At 31.4% G+C, this 15,653-nt stretch overlaps 1 protein-coding gene and 1 long non-coding RNA gene across 3 annotated transcripts; one reads left to right on the top strand and one right to left on the bottom strand.

The window, feature by feature from the left end:
* Positions 1-3,344: 3,344 nt before the first annotated feature.
* LOC137805823 (uncharacterized) lies at positions 3,345-3,998 on the bottom strand. Its single transcript, XR_011080247.2, has 3 exons — positions 3,712-3,998; positions 3,512-3,589; positions 3,345-3,407 (listed from the first exon to the last, which is right to left on the bottom strand). It is a non-coding gene; the product is annotated as an uncharacterized LOC137805823 (long non-coding RNA).
* Positions 3,999-11,501: 7,503 nt separating this feature from the next.
* Positions 11,502-14,698, top strand: LOC137806780 (uncharacterized). Of its 2 annotated transcripts, none has more exons than XM_068607056.2 (3): positions 11,502-12,035; positions 12,377-13,903; positions 14,114-14,698. In XM_068607056.2, exons 1-3 carry the CDS (start codon positions 11,628-11,630, stop codon positions 14,537-14,539), a joined length of 2,361 nt encoding a protein of 786 aa, XP_068463157.1. In that variant the 5' UTR covers positions 11,502-11,627; the 3' UTR covers positions 14,540-14,698. The 2 variants fall into 2 exon arrangements, with proteins under 2 accessions (XP_068463157.1, XP_068463156.1); XM_068607055.2 differs by having other exon boundaries at positions 11,535-12,038.
* The last annotated feature ends 955 nt before the right edge of the window (positions 14,699-15,653 follow it).

Here is a 15,653-nt window from a genome sequence, read left to right on the forward strand (position 1 = left end):
TGTAAGGGTGACCTTTGAGTAAAAGGAAAATGTAGAATGCAATGGTCAATGTGAAACACAAAACATACCCATATATATACTGAGGAGGTGGTAAGGAATTATTTTCAAAAATATCAAAAAAACAAATTTACAATTTCAATGAATGACAAAAAGAAAGTTAAGCATGTCAGGTTTCATACAGAAGAGATTAAGCCTATAAAAAATCGAAACTGTAAAAAGGGCAAACCTTTAAACTTCAAGGATTGCGATTAATGAAATTGTGGTTTGAATTTGAAAAGTAAGGTTGAAAGTACACAATTTTTGAAATTGCCAGCATGATCGGAAAACCCTACTTTGCAAAGAAATGGAATTTTAGGTACGTTTTCAAAGGAGATTTGAAAAATAGGATTCTTGTTTAGCACAAAAAAAACCCTTACTTTGAAATTTCTGAAATAATACACAGATAGACAGAAAGTGGAAACCCTAACAGAGAAATCTTACCAATTTCATATAACCATAGACTCTTGCTTTTGCATGCGGACGAAAGAAGGAAAAAATCTTTCCTTGGTGCTTGATATACTGGGGAATCAATTTGAAAACATGAAAATCAAGAAACAAACCTATAAAAGTAGCGGTGTCGTTGACAGATTACTGAAACCGTAAACAACTGAAAGAGGAGAAAAAGTGAGATAATGGCTTAACATAATCAGGTAATAAAAACAAAAGAACCAAATCAGATCTCTGCAAAATGATATTTGAAAAAATGAAAACTTTTTAATACTTACTTAGCAAAACAGGAAAATGAAGATACAAACCTCTGAAAGTAGCTGTGAGGTTGACAGATTCATGAAAAAGGAAAGGAAATCAAAGAAGAGAAAAGGTTGGATACAAAGAGCACAGAACAACATTAATGACTTAAGCCAAGAAGGTAATAGAAACAAAAAAACCAATACAACGCACGCGGGTAAAGGTTTAAAATCAGATCTAAGTTTACTGAAAGTATGGTTTCATGCAGCTCGGTGAGAGTATTCTTGCTGTGTTTTGGAGGAACAAACCAATTCCCCTTGATGATAAAGATGACTTCAAGGAATGAAAATATTTGACTATTATTATGTACCCCTCATTTTTATGTGGGAACATGTTAGATTAAGGATTTAGGATGAAAATGGGAGTGTCAGATCTTAAAAGTTTAGAAAATTTTTGAACCAAATGGAATATGTTTGACTTGAATCTATCTATAATACAAACTTTCTTAACACTTTCTCTGAAAAAAGACAAAAGATGAAACCTTTATTCCCTTTCGGCCTCATTGTTAACCACAAACATGTGATCCTACTATTAAGAAAAAAAAACCCAAACAAAAATAAATTAACTTCACATGGAGCTGAAATAACAATCAAAGGAGTACAGGAAAACCACAATCATGTATTTAATGGTATTTGATATTTATAAATTTTAAATTCTAATGGTATTTGTTAAAATTTTAAAATTTGAAATAATCGGAAATTGCAAATTTTAAAATTTGACATTTGTAATAATAATTATAATCTTGGAATCCCAAATATTGTGTGGCAGAAGATATGAATAAAAAAAAGGTAATTAATGTTAATAATGTTGTTGAAATTTTTAAATTATAAATTTTAAATTTGAAAATCTGAAAAATTAAATATTTGAAGTTTATTAGTAATAATAATAATCTTGGAATTATAAGTGTGCAGAAAAGTCAGAAAAAGAAGATACAAATAAAAAATTAATTAATGATCTTGGAATTGTATAATTTGAAAATATGAAAAATTAAATATTTGAAAAATAATAATAATAATAATAATAATAATAATAATAATAATCTGGGAATTGGAAATAAGTTTGCAGAAGCAGAGAAGTCAAAAAAAGAAGATATGAATCAGAGAGGTAATTAATGATCTTTGGAATTGTAAATTTGAAAATTTGAATAATCAAAAATTTTTAAGATTATTAATAATAATAATCTGGGAATTGAAAATAAGTGTGCAAAAGCAGAGAAATCAGAAAAAGAAGATTTGAATCAGAAAGGTAATTAATGATCTTGGAATTGTAAAATTTGAAAATATGAATATATAAATGGGGCATAAGCAGAGAAGTCAGAAAAAGAATATATGAATAAAAAGGTAATTAATAATCTGGGAATTGGAAATAACTGTGCAGAAGCAGAGAAGTCAGAAAAAAAAGATATGAATCAGGTAATTAATGATCTTTGGAATTGTAAAATTTGAAAATATGAATAATTAAATATTTGAAGATTATCTGGGAATGGAAAATAGGTGGGAAGTCAGAAAAAAGAATATATGAATCAAAAAGGTAATTAATGATCTTGGAATTAAACAATTTGAAAATATCAAAAATTAAATATTTGCAGATTAATAATAATAATAATAATAATAATCTTGGAATTCGAAAAAAAGTGTGCGGCAGCAGCAAAATAAGTCAGAAAAAGAAGATATGATTCAGAAGAAGATATGAATCAAAAAGGTAATTAATGATCTTGGACTTTTAAATGTATTTATAGATTTGAATTTGAATTTTGAAGAATAATATAATGCGAATAATCTTAAGGTTAAAGTTTGTCTGAAGAGTACATTAATGCGAATAAAAATTTAAAACAAAATTGATAACCAAAATAAAGTAAAGAATTAATTTTCTATACTCGACATTACAACAATTTGGAAATTACATCTATCTATAAATAAATTCTGAATACAATATTGAATTTTGAAGCACTAACAACACCATCATATGAATTGGGGTTAGTCCACTTTCAAAGATCAGTTTGTGGTCTTCAAACAGTGCATGTATCTGACAGAATTTTCTCCATCCACAACCAAATTTAACAGAAGCTTTTTTGGCCTTAGGATAAAGATCCTAAAAGAAAATAAACACATGTATGAGATTTATGAAATAAACACAAAAAAACACCATTAAAGATTTTATCAGCAAAAAAAATAAACAATGAAAACAACAATGAGAACCAAGGAAGGAAATGTATATGGAAAAACTCCAGAAAAGATTAAATCAACAGCAAAGTGAAAAATGAAAAAAAAAATGAGGACAGACAAACACAGGAAGGAAAAGATCTCACCTTGGTGCTTGAAAATCCATTCCACTTCCACTACCGGTTGCTACAGAAACTGAAATGTAGATGAATATCATTTTGATGCTGTCAAAAGTAACAAAAAAACACAGAATCAACCATGTGAACAACAAAGAAACAAATAAACGGTCGAAAAATGAAAAGAACGAAAATTTGATAAGAAAAACAAAAAAAGATTTAATTTTTATGCGGTGGAAAAAAAGAAATCGTAAATGAGATGAACAAAATCCACCTTGGTGGATGAACATGGTTGATATGAACGAAAATCCCATTCGACTTCCACTACCGGTTGGTGCAGAAACTGAAATGTAGATGGAAAAACTCCAGAAAAGATTAAATCAACAGCAAAGTGAAAAATGAAAAAAAAAATGATGACAGACAAACCGAGGAAGGAAAAGATCTCACCTTGGTGCTTGAAAATCCATTCCACTTCCACTACCGGTTGCTGCAGAAACTGAAATGTAGATGAATATCATTTTGATGCTGTCAAAAGTAACAAAAAAACACATAATCAACCATGTGAACAACAAAAAGGCAAATAAACGGTAGAAATATGAAAATAACGAAACTTTGATAAGAAAAACCCAAAAAGAAGAAATAATAACCTGGAGAAATAGGAGAGAACCGCAGGAAACCCAAAGAAGAAGAAAAATCATCAGAAACATGAAAAAAACGAAACTTTGATAAGAAAAACCAAAAAATATTTCATTTTTATGCTGTGGAACAAAGAAATCGTAAATGAGAAAACACAGAATCAAGCATGTGAACAACAAAGAGGAAAATAAACGGTAGAAACATGAAAAGAACGAAACTTTGATAAGAAAAACCCAAAAAGAAGAAATAATAACCTGGAGAAATAGGAGAGAACCGCAGGAAACCCAGAGAAGATCGGTGCAGGCAATTTATAGATTAGGTTTTGTTTATAAGTAAATCTATTTCATGTTTTTGTTTTTTCATAATTCAGTTCATTCATATTTTTAATAAAATATTAATCAAAATTTATATAATATTTGATTGTTATATTTAATAGTTAATATTTCTAATTAGGTTCTTTTACATATTTTTTTACTATTCATATGAATTATTTATCAAACAGTGATTAATATCATCAGGTCATAATCACGTATGCGAATTCTTATCTCTTAAATTAGTTTATTCTATATTCAAAGTTTTTATTAAAAATATTGTTACAAATCAGATTTTAAATCATGAATCATTTAATTAAAAGATATATAAGTCTCTATAAAATAAATATTAATATTCTTTATTTTATTTAATTATTATCACAAAATTAACCACGGTGACTTAATTATCTGAATTAAATATTTCCATGTGTATGTTTTTCACTCTTGTAGTAGACAACATTATGATCTTTTGCCGATAAAAAAAAACATTATGATCTTTGAAAGTTATGAAGCACTGCGTGTTCAATTTTTTTTATTTTAAATATTAATTAAATATTTTAAAAAATAAAAGTTATGTAAAATAATTGTAATATTATCAGTTATTCAACGTCAGAAAGGTAAATAGTTTTTTTTCAATATCAAATATTAAAATAATAATTATATAAACATAAAGTTATGAACACTACATAATAATTATATAAAAATCAAATAATTATAAAAGAAATAAAAATTATCAAATGTGTTAATTTGGTGAAATTGAGGATTGGATTTTTGTAAGAACTGAGAAAAATAGTCTTAGAGTAGGAGTGGTAAAAATTAAAATGACACATAAATATTTTATTATTAAATTTAAGAGCACATAAATAGAAATTTTGTTATTCAGGTTTATTTTAAAAATCTAGAAAGTTCATTTTCCTTTCTTCTCCCTTTTCTCTAAGATTCTGACTTCCTCGCTCATCAGTTCGACGATTAGAATCCACCATCAGACTCCTGGCAGTGAATACTACAAGACTGCCCGATCAGTTTGAACTTGTTAGGTTGTTTTTGTCATTGCTTTGCTTGTGACCCTTTTAGCTTCAAGGTTAATCTTTGTTAGCTCAGGGTCCTAATGATATAGTTAGATTTTTTATTAGGACTCTGTGGTGCAAATTAAGTTACCTATTTGGAGCTCTTAGCGAGTATTTGCTAAATTTCAGGTAAGGGAAGCTAGCCTTAATTTCCAATAGCTAGCCTTAATTTCCAATAGAACACTAGGCTAGAAGATCTGGATGTGGGGCTGACGTGGTCATCAGTCTCAAAGTTCTTGTTCTTTAACTTTCTTCAAAATGACTGAGATTTGAATGTGAAATTTGATATATGGTTGCTGTTATACAATTATAATGTGTTAAGTATTGGTTGTTTGATGTTGATTTAGAGTAATTTTAAGTTATAGCATGGACTTTGTTATTTTTGGGTGCCCTCTGGTCTTATTTAGATCAAACTAAACTATTTTCGATCAATCCAAATTTACTGGGTACTTTCTAGTATTATTTAGATCAAGCTAAACTCTTTTCGTTCAATCCAAATTTCCTGGGTGCTCTCTGGTGTGATTTAGATCAAACTAAAACCCTTTTCGATCAATCCAGATTTCATGGGTGCTCTCTGGTGTGATTTTGATGCAAATCAAGATGAAAAGGAGGCCAACATTCAAGAACAAGAAGGCCAAACTCATGGAGAAGACCAAAATCATGGAGAAGTCCAAGCCCACTCCAATCAAAGAATCACTAGGAGCATGGCTAGATCATTGGGAAGAGATTGCCAAATGAAATCTCTCTTTGTAATATCTCTTGTATAAAATTGTCAATAAGATAGGATAGCCTTAGGGAAGTGCCTAAAAAAGGAAACAAAAGAAACTATACATGTAAAGGCACTTTTAGTCACTAGTTACTTAGAAATGGCTAGGAAGGTCACCTTTTGGCCTAGTTAGGCACCTTTTGTTCATAGAAGGAACTAGAAGGAGTCTTTCCTTCCTTCCTTACCTAGAGGGTCGGTAATCTCCCACCTTATAAAAGGAGAGCGTCGCCTCATTGTAAAACAAGTTGAAATTGAAAGTAATGAAAGTTGTGAGTCTTGACTCTTCTTCTCTCTTTAGTCTCATCTTGTAAGCTCTTGGGACTCTCAAGTGGCGGCACCACCACTCATCTTGGAGCAAACCACCCTCCAAGTGGCGTGAAGATCCTCCCTTGGTCTACAATCACATAAGTCACTCTTTCCATCTTCCGTTTTCTTCCATTTTTGTGTTTCTTGCTTGTGTTTTCTATTCCATTCGGTGCAATCTGTTCTTTGTTGTTTTCCCTTTCATTTTCTGCACTTTATTTTTCCTTTAATCAGTGCAGTTTGGTTGTTTCCTTGCTGTTCTTGGTTCATTCCATTTTGGTATCAATTACATGTGATAATCTTGTTGTTTTCAAGTTCCTTTCCATGGGTTTTGTTGCTTAGCTCATTTCAATCTGTAGATCCTTTGTATGCTGCGTTAACTTTCTGTTCTTGGCACTGTTCTTGTGTTTCCTGAACTGTTCTTGAGTCGTTCTTGGGGTTTACTTGCTGTTTTAGAGTTACCCATTCATTCTATAATCATTTCTTGCACTACAAGTCATAAATCTTGCATTTTGAGTATGAACCTTTGTTTTGTTGTTTAAAAACTCTTTCAATTGCCTTTTAGAACTTGATCCTATTCTTGAAAGTATCTTGAATACTATGAAACCAATGTCAACTCATCCCAAAATAATCAAAGGTTCAAATGAAATCACATCAGATTTAGATCAAACTAAAATATTTTCGATCAATCCAGATTTCCTGGGTGCTCTTTGGTGTGATTTAGATCAAACTAAAATATTTTCGATCAATCCAGATTTTCTGGGTGCTCTCTAGTGTGATTTAGATCAAACTAAAATATTTTCGATCAATCCAGATTTCCTAAGTGCTCTCTGGTGTGATTTAGATCAAACTAAAATATTTTCTATCAATCCAAATTTACTGGGTGCTTTCTGGTGTGATTTAGATCAAACTAAAATATTTTCGATCAATCCAGATTTCCTGGGTGCTCTCTGGTGTGATTTAGATCAAACTAAAATATTTTCGATCAATCCAAATTTCCTAGGTACTCTCTAGTGTAATTTAGATCAAACTAAACTATTTTCGATCAATCCAATTAGATATATATATATATTAATATTATTATTATTTTAGCATAGTTTATTTTGGATTATTATTGTTAAATAACTTTTTGGATATATTTGGGTTGTTAGAAAGTTTAAATTATATGTTATGATTGAATGGTGTATTGATGTGTTAAATAAAGTGTGCAATGATGTGAAAGTAAGATCAAAACATAGTATTTTCAGGAAAGAAAATACTGTGTTAAGATTGTTTAGGATGTGCATTGACTAGGGATTCATCTAGAAGGAGATATCCTGACTCTACTAAGATAATGGAATCATATAGATGAAGTTATTCAGGTGGTGAAAGTCGAAGGAGGTTCATATGGATGGGTAAGTTGTTTGAAAGATAACTAACTTGACCTGTTATATGAGTTAACCTTGTCATACTAGGAGATAGATGATATTGAGATTATTTATGCGCATAGCTGTGTGGATTTCACAGTGATTTAGTATGACAGGTGCCGATCTCTGAGTCTAAGTCAACGCACGAGTCTTCCGGAAGTAGAGTCAAGTGTCTATGTGATATGAGTCAGTGGAAGTCTCACATGTGAAAGATGAATATTGAATTTTAATAGACACTTGATGATTTGAGAATTTGTATGACACTTGATGATTTGAGAATTTGTATGACACTTGATGATTTGAGAAATTGTATGAAACTTAATGATTTATGTTTATTAATTTCAAATTGAAATTTATATAGAATTTTGTTTTATATAGCTAGCTTACCCTGTTATTTGTTTGTGTTGTTTCTTTATCTGTGATGATCGTGTATTTACACGGGAGCAGATGATGTTACAGGTGATTAAGCTCCTCCTCAGTGAGAAGTTGGATGATGAAATTATTTTAGTTGAAATTTGAATATTTATTTTAATTTTATGTAGATATTAAAGTTTTATGAAGAGAGATATATTTTGTAACATTTTAAGAAAGAGTGGTGGACATATTTGTATTATGTTTATATTTTTTTTTAATATTTTATACAGATTTTTAGTTTTTAGATGTGGAAAAATATAGAGATTTTACAATTTTCTAAAATATTATTTAAATGAAATCATACAAAATAGAAAAGTGTGTAATCAAGTAATCTATAAGAAAAATATCTTAAAGATCTGATTATGTGTTAAATATCCAATGATGAGAAAATGATTTATTTTTAACAAAAACAAAAATTCTTCAAATGAAACCAAACTAAGAGTTAAAGATAATAAAAATAAAATTTAGTATTTTACTAAGTAAACCAAGTGTTTAAATTAAAATTGAGAGTAAAACATTCTTATCTCAACAAAATAAAATATTAAAAAAAGTAAAAGTAATTGATGTGTTTTAAAAATAACTTGATTCAATGAAGTTGATGTATTTTGTTTTCTAAAATGCAATATACACCATCCATTTTAACAACAACAAAATATGTAATCAAAATTACGATAATACGAAAAATAGCTTAGCAATTTGGGTGAAGTTTATTTAAAATGTGTATGTGCATGAGAAGGAGGACAACGCATTGTAAATGCACACAACAAACATGTACATACTTATATCCATACTTAATTTAAAAAATCAAATAATATCCATAATTATGACTCAAATAGTGCGAACATATTTTATAAAATTGAAAACAAGTTTGAAACAATACCTGCATAAATAGGTTATTAATTTTGATCCCAATATCCTCCATTAACTGTTATGTTTTTTTTTCAGTGGTAATCGATTAGGCATGGTAGAAAACTCATATAATGGCTAACCTAACATCGAAGATGCAATAACAAACTCACTATCTTTGAACTTTACTAACTCACAAAATTCTCCAAGGCCACTCAAGCAATGCAAAAGTATGTCTGAATGAAATGTTTGTTTCAAATGCATTGTGTGTTTCCCAAAATCTTATATAACTCGTAAATGAACAACATTATTTATGACCTAACAACTCTGAGGCAGTGTTTTCATCACATTCATGGTGGCAAAGAGATTCTCTATGCCAAAGTCAGGAATCTATGAAATGGAATAATTGTGGTGTTGTCATATAGGGTAGTGGTGCAGTGGTGTTGTCGTGCATGAGTGGTGCAGGATAAAATCAATTCACTTTCAAAATAGTGAAGAAAAGGAAGGGCACAATGGTATTTCATATACTATGACATGATTTTTTCTTCACTCATCTCTATTTTCTCTTCAACCTTCAGAAGATCACTCACTCACTGAACTCTCTCTCCCCCCGTCCCTCATCCTCTCATTTGTTCTCAACTACACTATCACCCCCAATCCAAACACAGCGTGAATCTTTGTCTAATTCATTTTCTTCCAACATTTCCATATTTCAACCGATAATAATTTGTTATAAAGTGACGAAAATTGTTTGAAGACTTAATCTTTTATTACAAGGGTTAAATAGAGAAACTAATTAAAAACAAATATAATAATATCAAGAACTCAATTAAAATAATAATGTATAAATCTAAGTATAAATTATGGACTAATTTAGCCTGCAAAATATTAACTTATTATTTAAAATTTGAGTAAATGAAATAATAAACACTAAATATTTTTCGGTTGAAAACTAAGCCTTGTTTGGAAAAACTAACAGTATTTAAGATTTGGAAAAGTAAAACCCAATCATTGATAAAAAAAATAAAGATACTTTTATATGAAATTAAAATAAAACTAAGGTACATTATTTTTTATTGTCTATATTCAACTGTGAAATTTAACACAATTAGGTCTTATGAATTTTATTGGGGATGATCAACATTTATTTATGAAAGCAATTTAGAAATGTATGTTTTTAACTCAACTACGACAAAGTTATATAATAAATATTAGGAATGTGGGAAATTTAATTTTTCATAAAGTATATATAAATATATTAAATCAAGTTAGGTCTAATCAATGGCTACAAACAGTTATAATAACTTAATTTCTGTTTTATAAATTGGGAATTATCACAGCGAATATTCTCATTTCTGGTGCATAAAATGGGTAGCACGCATGAACACCCTAATCACAAAAACTTATGTATGTATATCGATATTTTCTTACATTAATTTAATTAACATTAAGTATTTATTTCAATAATTTACACAATTTAATTAGCACCAAACTTTATATTACACTTACTGAAATTAAGGTATAGTTTCAATAAAATGATGGTATAGAGAAACGTTTTATAGTACAATAATTTTAAATTTTGTCTTATTTTATTTGTAGTTTGAATGACATTAGAATGAAAATATATCCAACCGTATACTCTAAGGTTTATGCCCCAATGATACAACCTAGTTATGTAACTTGCAATCCACAAACAAGAAATTTGGCAGTGCTATAAATTAACAAAATGTTAGATCAGGTTTCTTCTAAGGAAGAAATTGGCATAAAAAGAGTCAAATGCCAAATAATTAGAGGATAGTGTACATATGTTTATAAGCTTTCATGCTTTATCCAATTAATGTTTGGTGATAATTTATTTTTCCATTTAAAAACAACTGTGTATCTAAGATTTGAATATCAATTATTTATTTACTATTTAAGTTAAAATAAATTATTTAAATGAAAAGGAAAAAAAAAAGTTAACGCGTGCACTAAAAATTAAATTGCCGTGTCATTTCCTCCCACATTGAACAATTATTTTTTTTTAAGAAGAAATTTGACAATTATTGATTCTGGCATCTGTGGTTATGTTGTGCGCCACCTTTGACAAAACTCGATGCATTCAGACATGAAATAATACACTCTTTTCCGTTTCTTTAGTGTTGTTTTTTTAAGAAATATAATGTATATTTTTTTTTTTAACTTTATAAGCATATTTATGAAATTTTATTTTTTCTTTTTTACGTCACAATAAATACATGTCTCCAAATTAATAAAAAATAAGATGAAAGATAAAAAGATAATTATTAAATTTTGGAAACGATAATCAAGCAAAAACAGAATTTAAAAAAACAGGAATCAAGGAGTAGTGTAGAAGCAGGAACCAATAAGCCAAATCTGAAACATCAGTTAATATTATCTCTAGTATATGAAATTAGTCTGTCTGTTACTATTACTGCAATGGTTAAGGTTATAAAGTAGTGAAAAGGTTATTATCATTTATCATTTAAAATAAAAGTTTAAATTTGATGTATGATGCATAACTTGCAAACAAATTAGCTTGATATAATCTGTAATATGAAAGCTTGAGGAAATTTAGGAAAAGAAAGCAACGTTAACCCTTTGGGCAAGTTAGTGGGTGAAGTGAGTTTCCAAAATGGGCGGAAAGAGAAGCTTCAAGTTACTCTTTCCCCATCAATATCATGCCAAACCACACCATAAGCGTGCTCCCAAAGCTTGCCATTCTCATTCTTGTATAAAACTCTCCTTCTCTAATCACACTTCTATACAACCTTCAACATATGTTAAACATCAGTAGTTGCATTGCAGCTAGCAATGGAAGGAGCGGGAAGCATTCGTGTAGAAGTGGATGAACTCCAAAAGGTGAGTCTCAGCGAAACCATCAGCATAGGCACCACCATGTTTGAGCCTCGTGGCCTCAGCAGCATAGACAAGTTGGACAGTAACAGCGCTGCTAATTCTGTCTCTCCAACAACCTCAGCACCAGAAAAGAAGCTCACCCTTTTTGCCCTCCAGCTTGCAGTGCTTGAAAAAGCAGCAACCGGGTTGGGAACCCTCGGTTTCATTTGGGCAACCGTTGTCCTTCTCGGTGGTTTCGCCATCACCTTAGAAAAAACTGACTTCTGGTTCATCACCATCATACTTGTAGTTGAAGGAACCAGGATTTTCAGCAGGAGCCATGAACTTGAATGGCAGCACCAAGCCACTTGGTCTATCAGTGAGGTAGTTGTATTGTAATCCCCTTTACACAAAATACTATTAGAGATTTTCAAAATTAGCAAAATGTTCTATCTTTCATTAAAGTATGTATATATTTATTTATAAAAATATATCACTGAGGATATGCTTGGTTGTGGGTACGTAAATCATATCAATAAACTCTATAGCATCCTGCGAAGACTTTGCTACTACACATCTTATTGCATCCAATTTGTATAGAGATTATATCTAAAAGGCTTAAACTTACCCATGTTGAAAGCTTGTGTTTTTGTTTAATATTTCCTTTCTATTGGAAGACCATAACTAATAATATTTTTTGCTATGATATTTATTATTTGATTCAGAACCATCACCACCAATATGTTGCAACTGATACTACCCCAACAAGGACACCAACTAGGATGTGGGTTAGCTCAGATGTTCCACTCCTACCATATGCTAAATGGTTTTTCCTTTCAAGGCATGTTAGTAGGCTTCTCTATTGGCTACAGCTTCTTTCTGCAACAGCCTGTGTGGTTCTCTCGTTAATAAAGCTGGTCATGCATAACTACGGAGAGGTGGCAAAGGGAGACACTGACAAGAGGAACCGCAAATCTGCTCTTTCCATCTTCTATGCGTTGGCTCTTGCTGAAGCTTTGCTGTTCCTGATGGAAAAGGCCTATTGGGAGTGGCAAGTCAGCTATTGCAAACTGTTGGAAGAAGTTAACAAGGAGTGTGAGTTGGGACCATCGGGAATGTTGTCCACTAGAAGGTTCTTCTATGATGCCTATTCAAGATGTGTCAATGGAAGCATATTTGACGGCTTGAAAATGGATATGGTAAGTTTCTCTATGGACTTGTTGGCTTCTAACTCACCTGATGAGCAGCTCATTGGAGCAAGAATTCTTAGACAGTTTTCAGTGAGTGAAAGATTTTCTGATGATACCCTTCAAAAGATTGGAATTGACATATCAGTGGCCGAGAGACTAGTTGAGATGTTGAATTGGACAGACCCTAAGGAGGAAGAGATTAGGCTCTCGGCTGCTGAGATTTTGTCAAAACTAGCTGGCAAGAAGCAGAACTCTCTCCGAATAGCTGGAATACCAGGAGCTATGGAATCAATATCATCACTTCTAAAAACTAATAGGAGTGTGATTCCTGCAGCTGATGAGATAGGGGAAAAGAAACTTGTATTTGATCACCGTAATTATGGGTTCTGTACATTTAACCAACTGGGACTCCTCATACTGAAAAAACTTGCACGTGACCTTGACAACTGTGGAAAGATTGGAAACACAAGGGGCCTTCTTCCAAAGATAATAGACTTCACACATGCGGAAGAGTGGTTGCTGAAGAGTGAAAATGTCACTTCATCCCAAGTTGTCACTGTGAAGAGATCTTTGCAATTGGTGAAGATGTTGGCTAGCACAGTTGGCACTACTGGGAAATATCTTCGAAGAGAGATTTCGGAAATAGTTTTCACCATCAGCAACATTAGAGACATTTTGAGGCATGGAGAGAAGCATCCTCTTCTACAAAAACTGGGCATAGAAATTTTGACCAGCCTGGCATTGGAAGAGGATGCAACGGAAAGAATAGGGGGCACTGGTGGAGTGCTTAAAGAACTGTTCAACATTTTCTTCAAGCACAACATACCAGAAAATCAGAAACATATAAAAATTGTTGCTGGTGAGGCCCTTGCAATGCTGGTTTTGGAAAGCAAGAATAACTGCCATCGAATTTTGAAGTTGAGAGTACTAGAAAGGCTCGAAGAAGCATTGAAAGATCCATTGCTTCGTGTCAATGCAGCTAGAATTCTAAGAAATTTATGCATCTACAGTGGATCAGAATTGTTCAACCAGCTAAAGGGGGTAACAACTGCAGCACCCATAGTAAGTGTTAAGCTCTGACCATTATTATTATTTTAAGCGATCATGAGTGTTTTGGTTTTGCTGAGATAAATTTATCCATAAACACAACTAAAAAATGAATTAAATATTTCCAAAAATTAAAATAAACTTATACACATTGACTTTTAGAGAAGTTAGATGAAAGTAATTGTTAAAGTTCATGAGTTTTCTTATCATTTTTCATTCCTGCAGATACTTAGGGCGATTATGTCAGAAGAAAACAAGATACAAGAAGTGATGGTTGGACTAGCTGCAAATGTTTTCAGATACATGACTACTCATGAATCAAGCATTGTATTTGAAGAAGCTGGAATCACCGAGGCTGAACTTGCAAACAAATTAGTCCAGATTCTCAAGAAACACCAGTATCCCCCAACCAAGGTCCCAAGGATAAGGAGGTTCGTAATAGAGTTGGCTGTTTGGATGATGAAAGACAAATCAGAAAACATAGACATCTTCAAGGGTATGGGAATGGAAATGGTGTTGGAGGGTGTCTTAGAGACCACGTCAGAGCTTGAAAGCTTTAATGTTTTCTCTGGCACAGTTGGTCTAAACCGGCACAATATCACAACTCAGTCACTGGTTGACATGGCACTGGAATTGATGGAAGATAGGTAAACAATCATGGACCATATTACTGCAGTACAAAATCAGTTATCCACGTTGGCCTAGTGACACTATTGTTGCAGGTGTGTGGATAAAACTAACTGTTGTAGATTCTCCAAAGGACAAGCATGTTTGCTGCGGCTGAAAAAATTATTGTCATTTTCCTTCTTATTCGTGCCTTGTGCTTCAATTTCTTTCATTTTATAAAAAAATCCCAGTTGTAACTTTAACTATGAAGGATCCATTTTGCTTCTACATTTAGACCAAACTCAAATTCCGGGCTTTTCTTGGCTCAACTAAGGTTTCCAGTTACCTACCTAGGTTTCAAATGTTTTGGCGGTATTGTCAAGGAAGCTAATAAAATTGAGAGATGAAAACAGCTTGGGAAAAAAAATGATACTTTTGCAGTATGCTGTCCACATAATTCTTGGCTCTCTTTCCTCCTCGTACAAAAAACAGAAAATGCTCAAATGGAATCAGTACAATAAATGTCAATGACTCCAATAATGCAGCTCTCAGTCCCAGCTCACAATTTATTTGAAAATTAATGCTCAGAAAATCTGTACATTCTGTCCAGAACATTTACCTCAGGATACCACACCTTTGCCAAACTGTTATGCCACCTCTCTGAAAGCAAATATTTGTCCCACTCATAAAATAAAGGTGAAAATTAATTTGGAAGTCTTGAATTATTTGAAAATATTTTAATAAGTTTTTATATTTTAAAAGTTTGAATTAAGTTTTGATTTACACGTTATTTTTTTAATTAGATCTCTTATTAGGATTCCTTTAAGATTCCATAAAGTATCCTAATATAATTTAATAATTAACAAAACAATTAGATTAGCAAATTGATCTTAAATTATTTAAAAAATAATAATTTAGTAAGTCTCGATCATAAGCCAAGTTGAACCCTGATACTCAATCTCAATCATTACTAAAACAGAAATAAGACAATGGAAAATACCTTACTTTGTTTCATCTTCTTTGACAAGACTCAATACCCCTAAATAAAAAGGGGATTTAACTGTCTCTACACCATCACCATAAATAACACATTCAATTCTTCCACCTTAAGCTCTCTAAATATCTTTGGCTAGAACATAATTAAACATCTATAGTTGAC

This window comes from Phaseolus vulgaris, chromosome 3 (genome assembly GCF_051622355.1).
Source record: "Phaseolus vulgaris cultivar YP4 chromosome 3, ASM5162235v1, whole genome shotgun sequence".
Classification (NCBI taxonomy): domain Eukaryota; kingdom Viridiplantae; phylum Streptophyta; class Magnoliopsida; order Fabales; family Fabaceae; genus Phaseolus; species Phaseolus vulgaris.

Coding starts and splice junctions, on each gene's coding strand:
- LOC137806780 (XM_068607055.2), top strand. CDS start 11,628: ATGGAAGGAGCGGGAAGCATTCGTGTAGAAGTGGATGAACTCCAAAAG. Junction 12,039..12,376: donor CTTGGTCTATCAGTGAGGTA/GTTGTATTGTAA, acceptor TATTTGATTCAG/AACCATCACCACCAATATGT. Junction 13,904..14,113: donor TAACAACTGCAGCACCCATA/GTAAGTGTTAAG, acceptor TCATTCCTGCAG/ATACTTAGGGCGATTATGTC.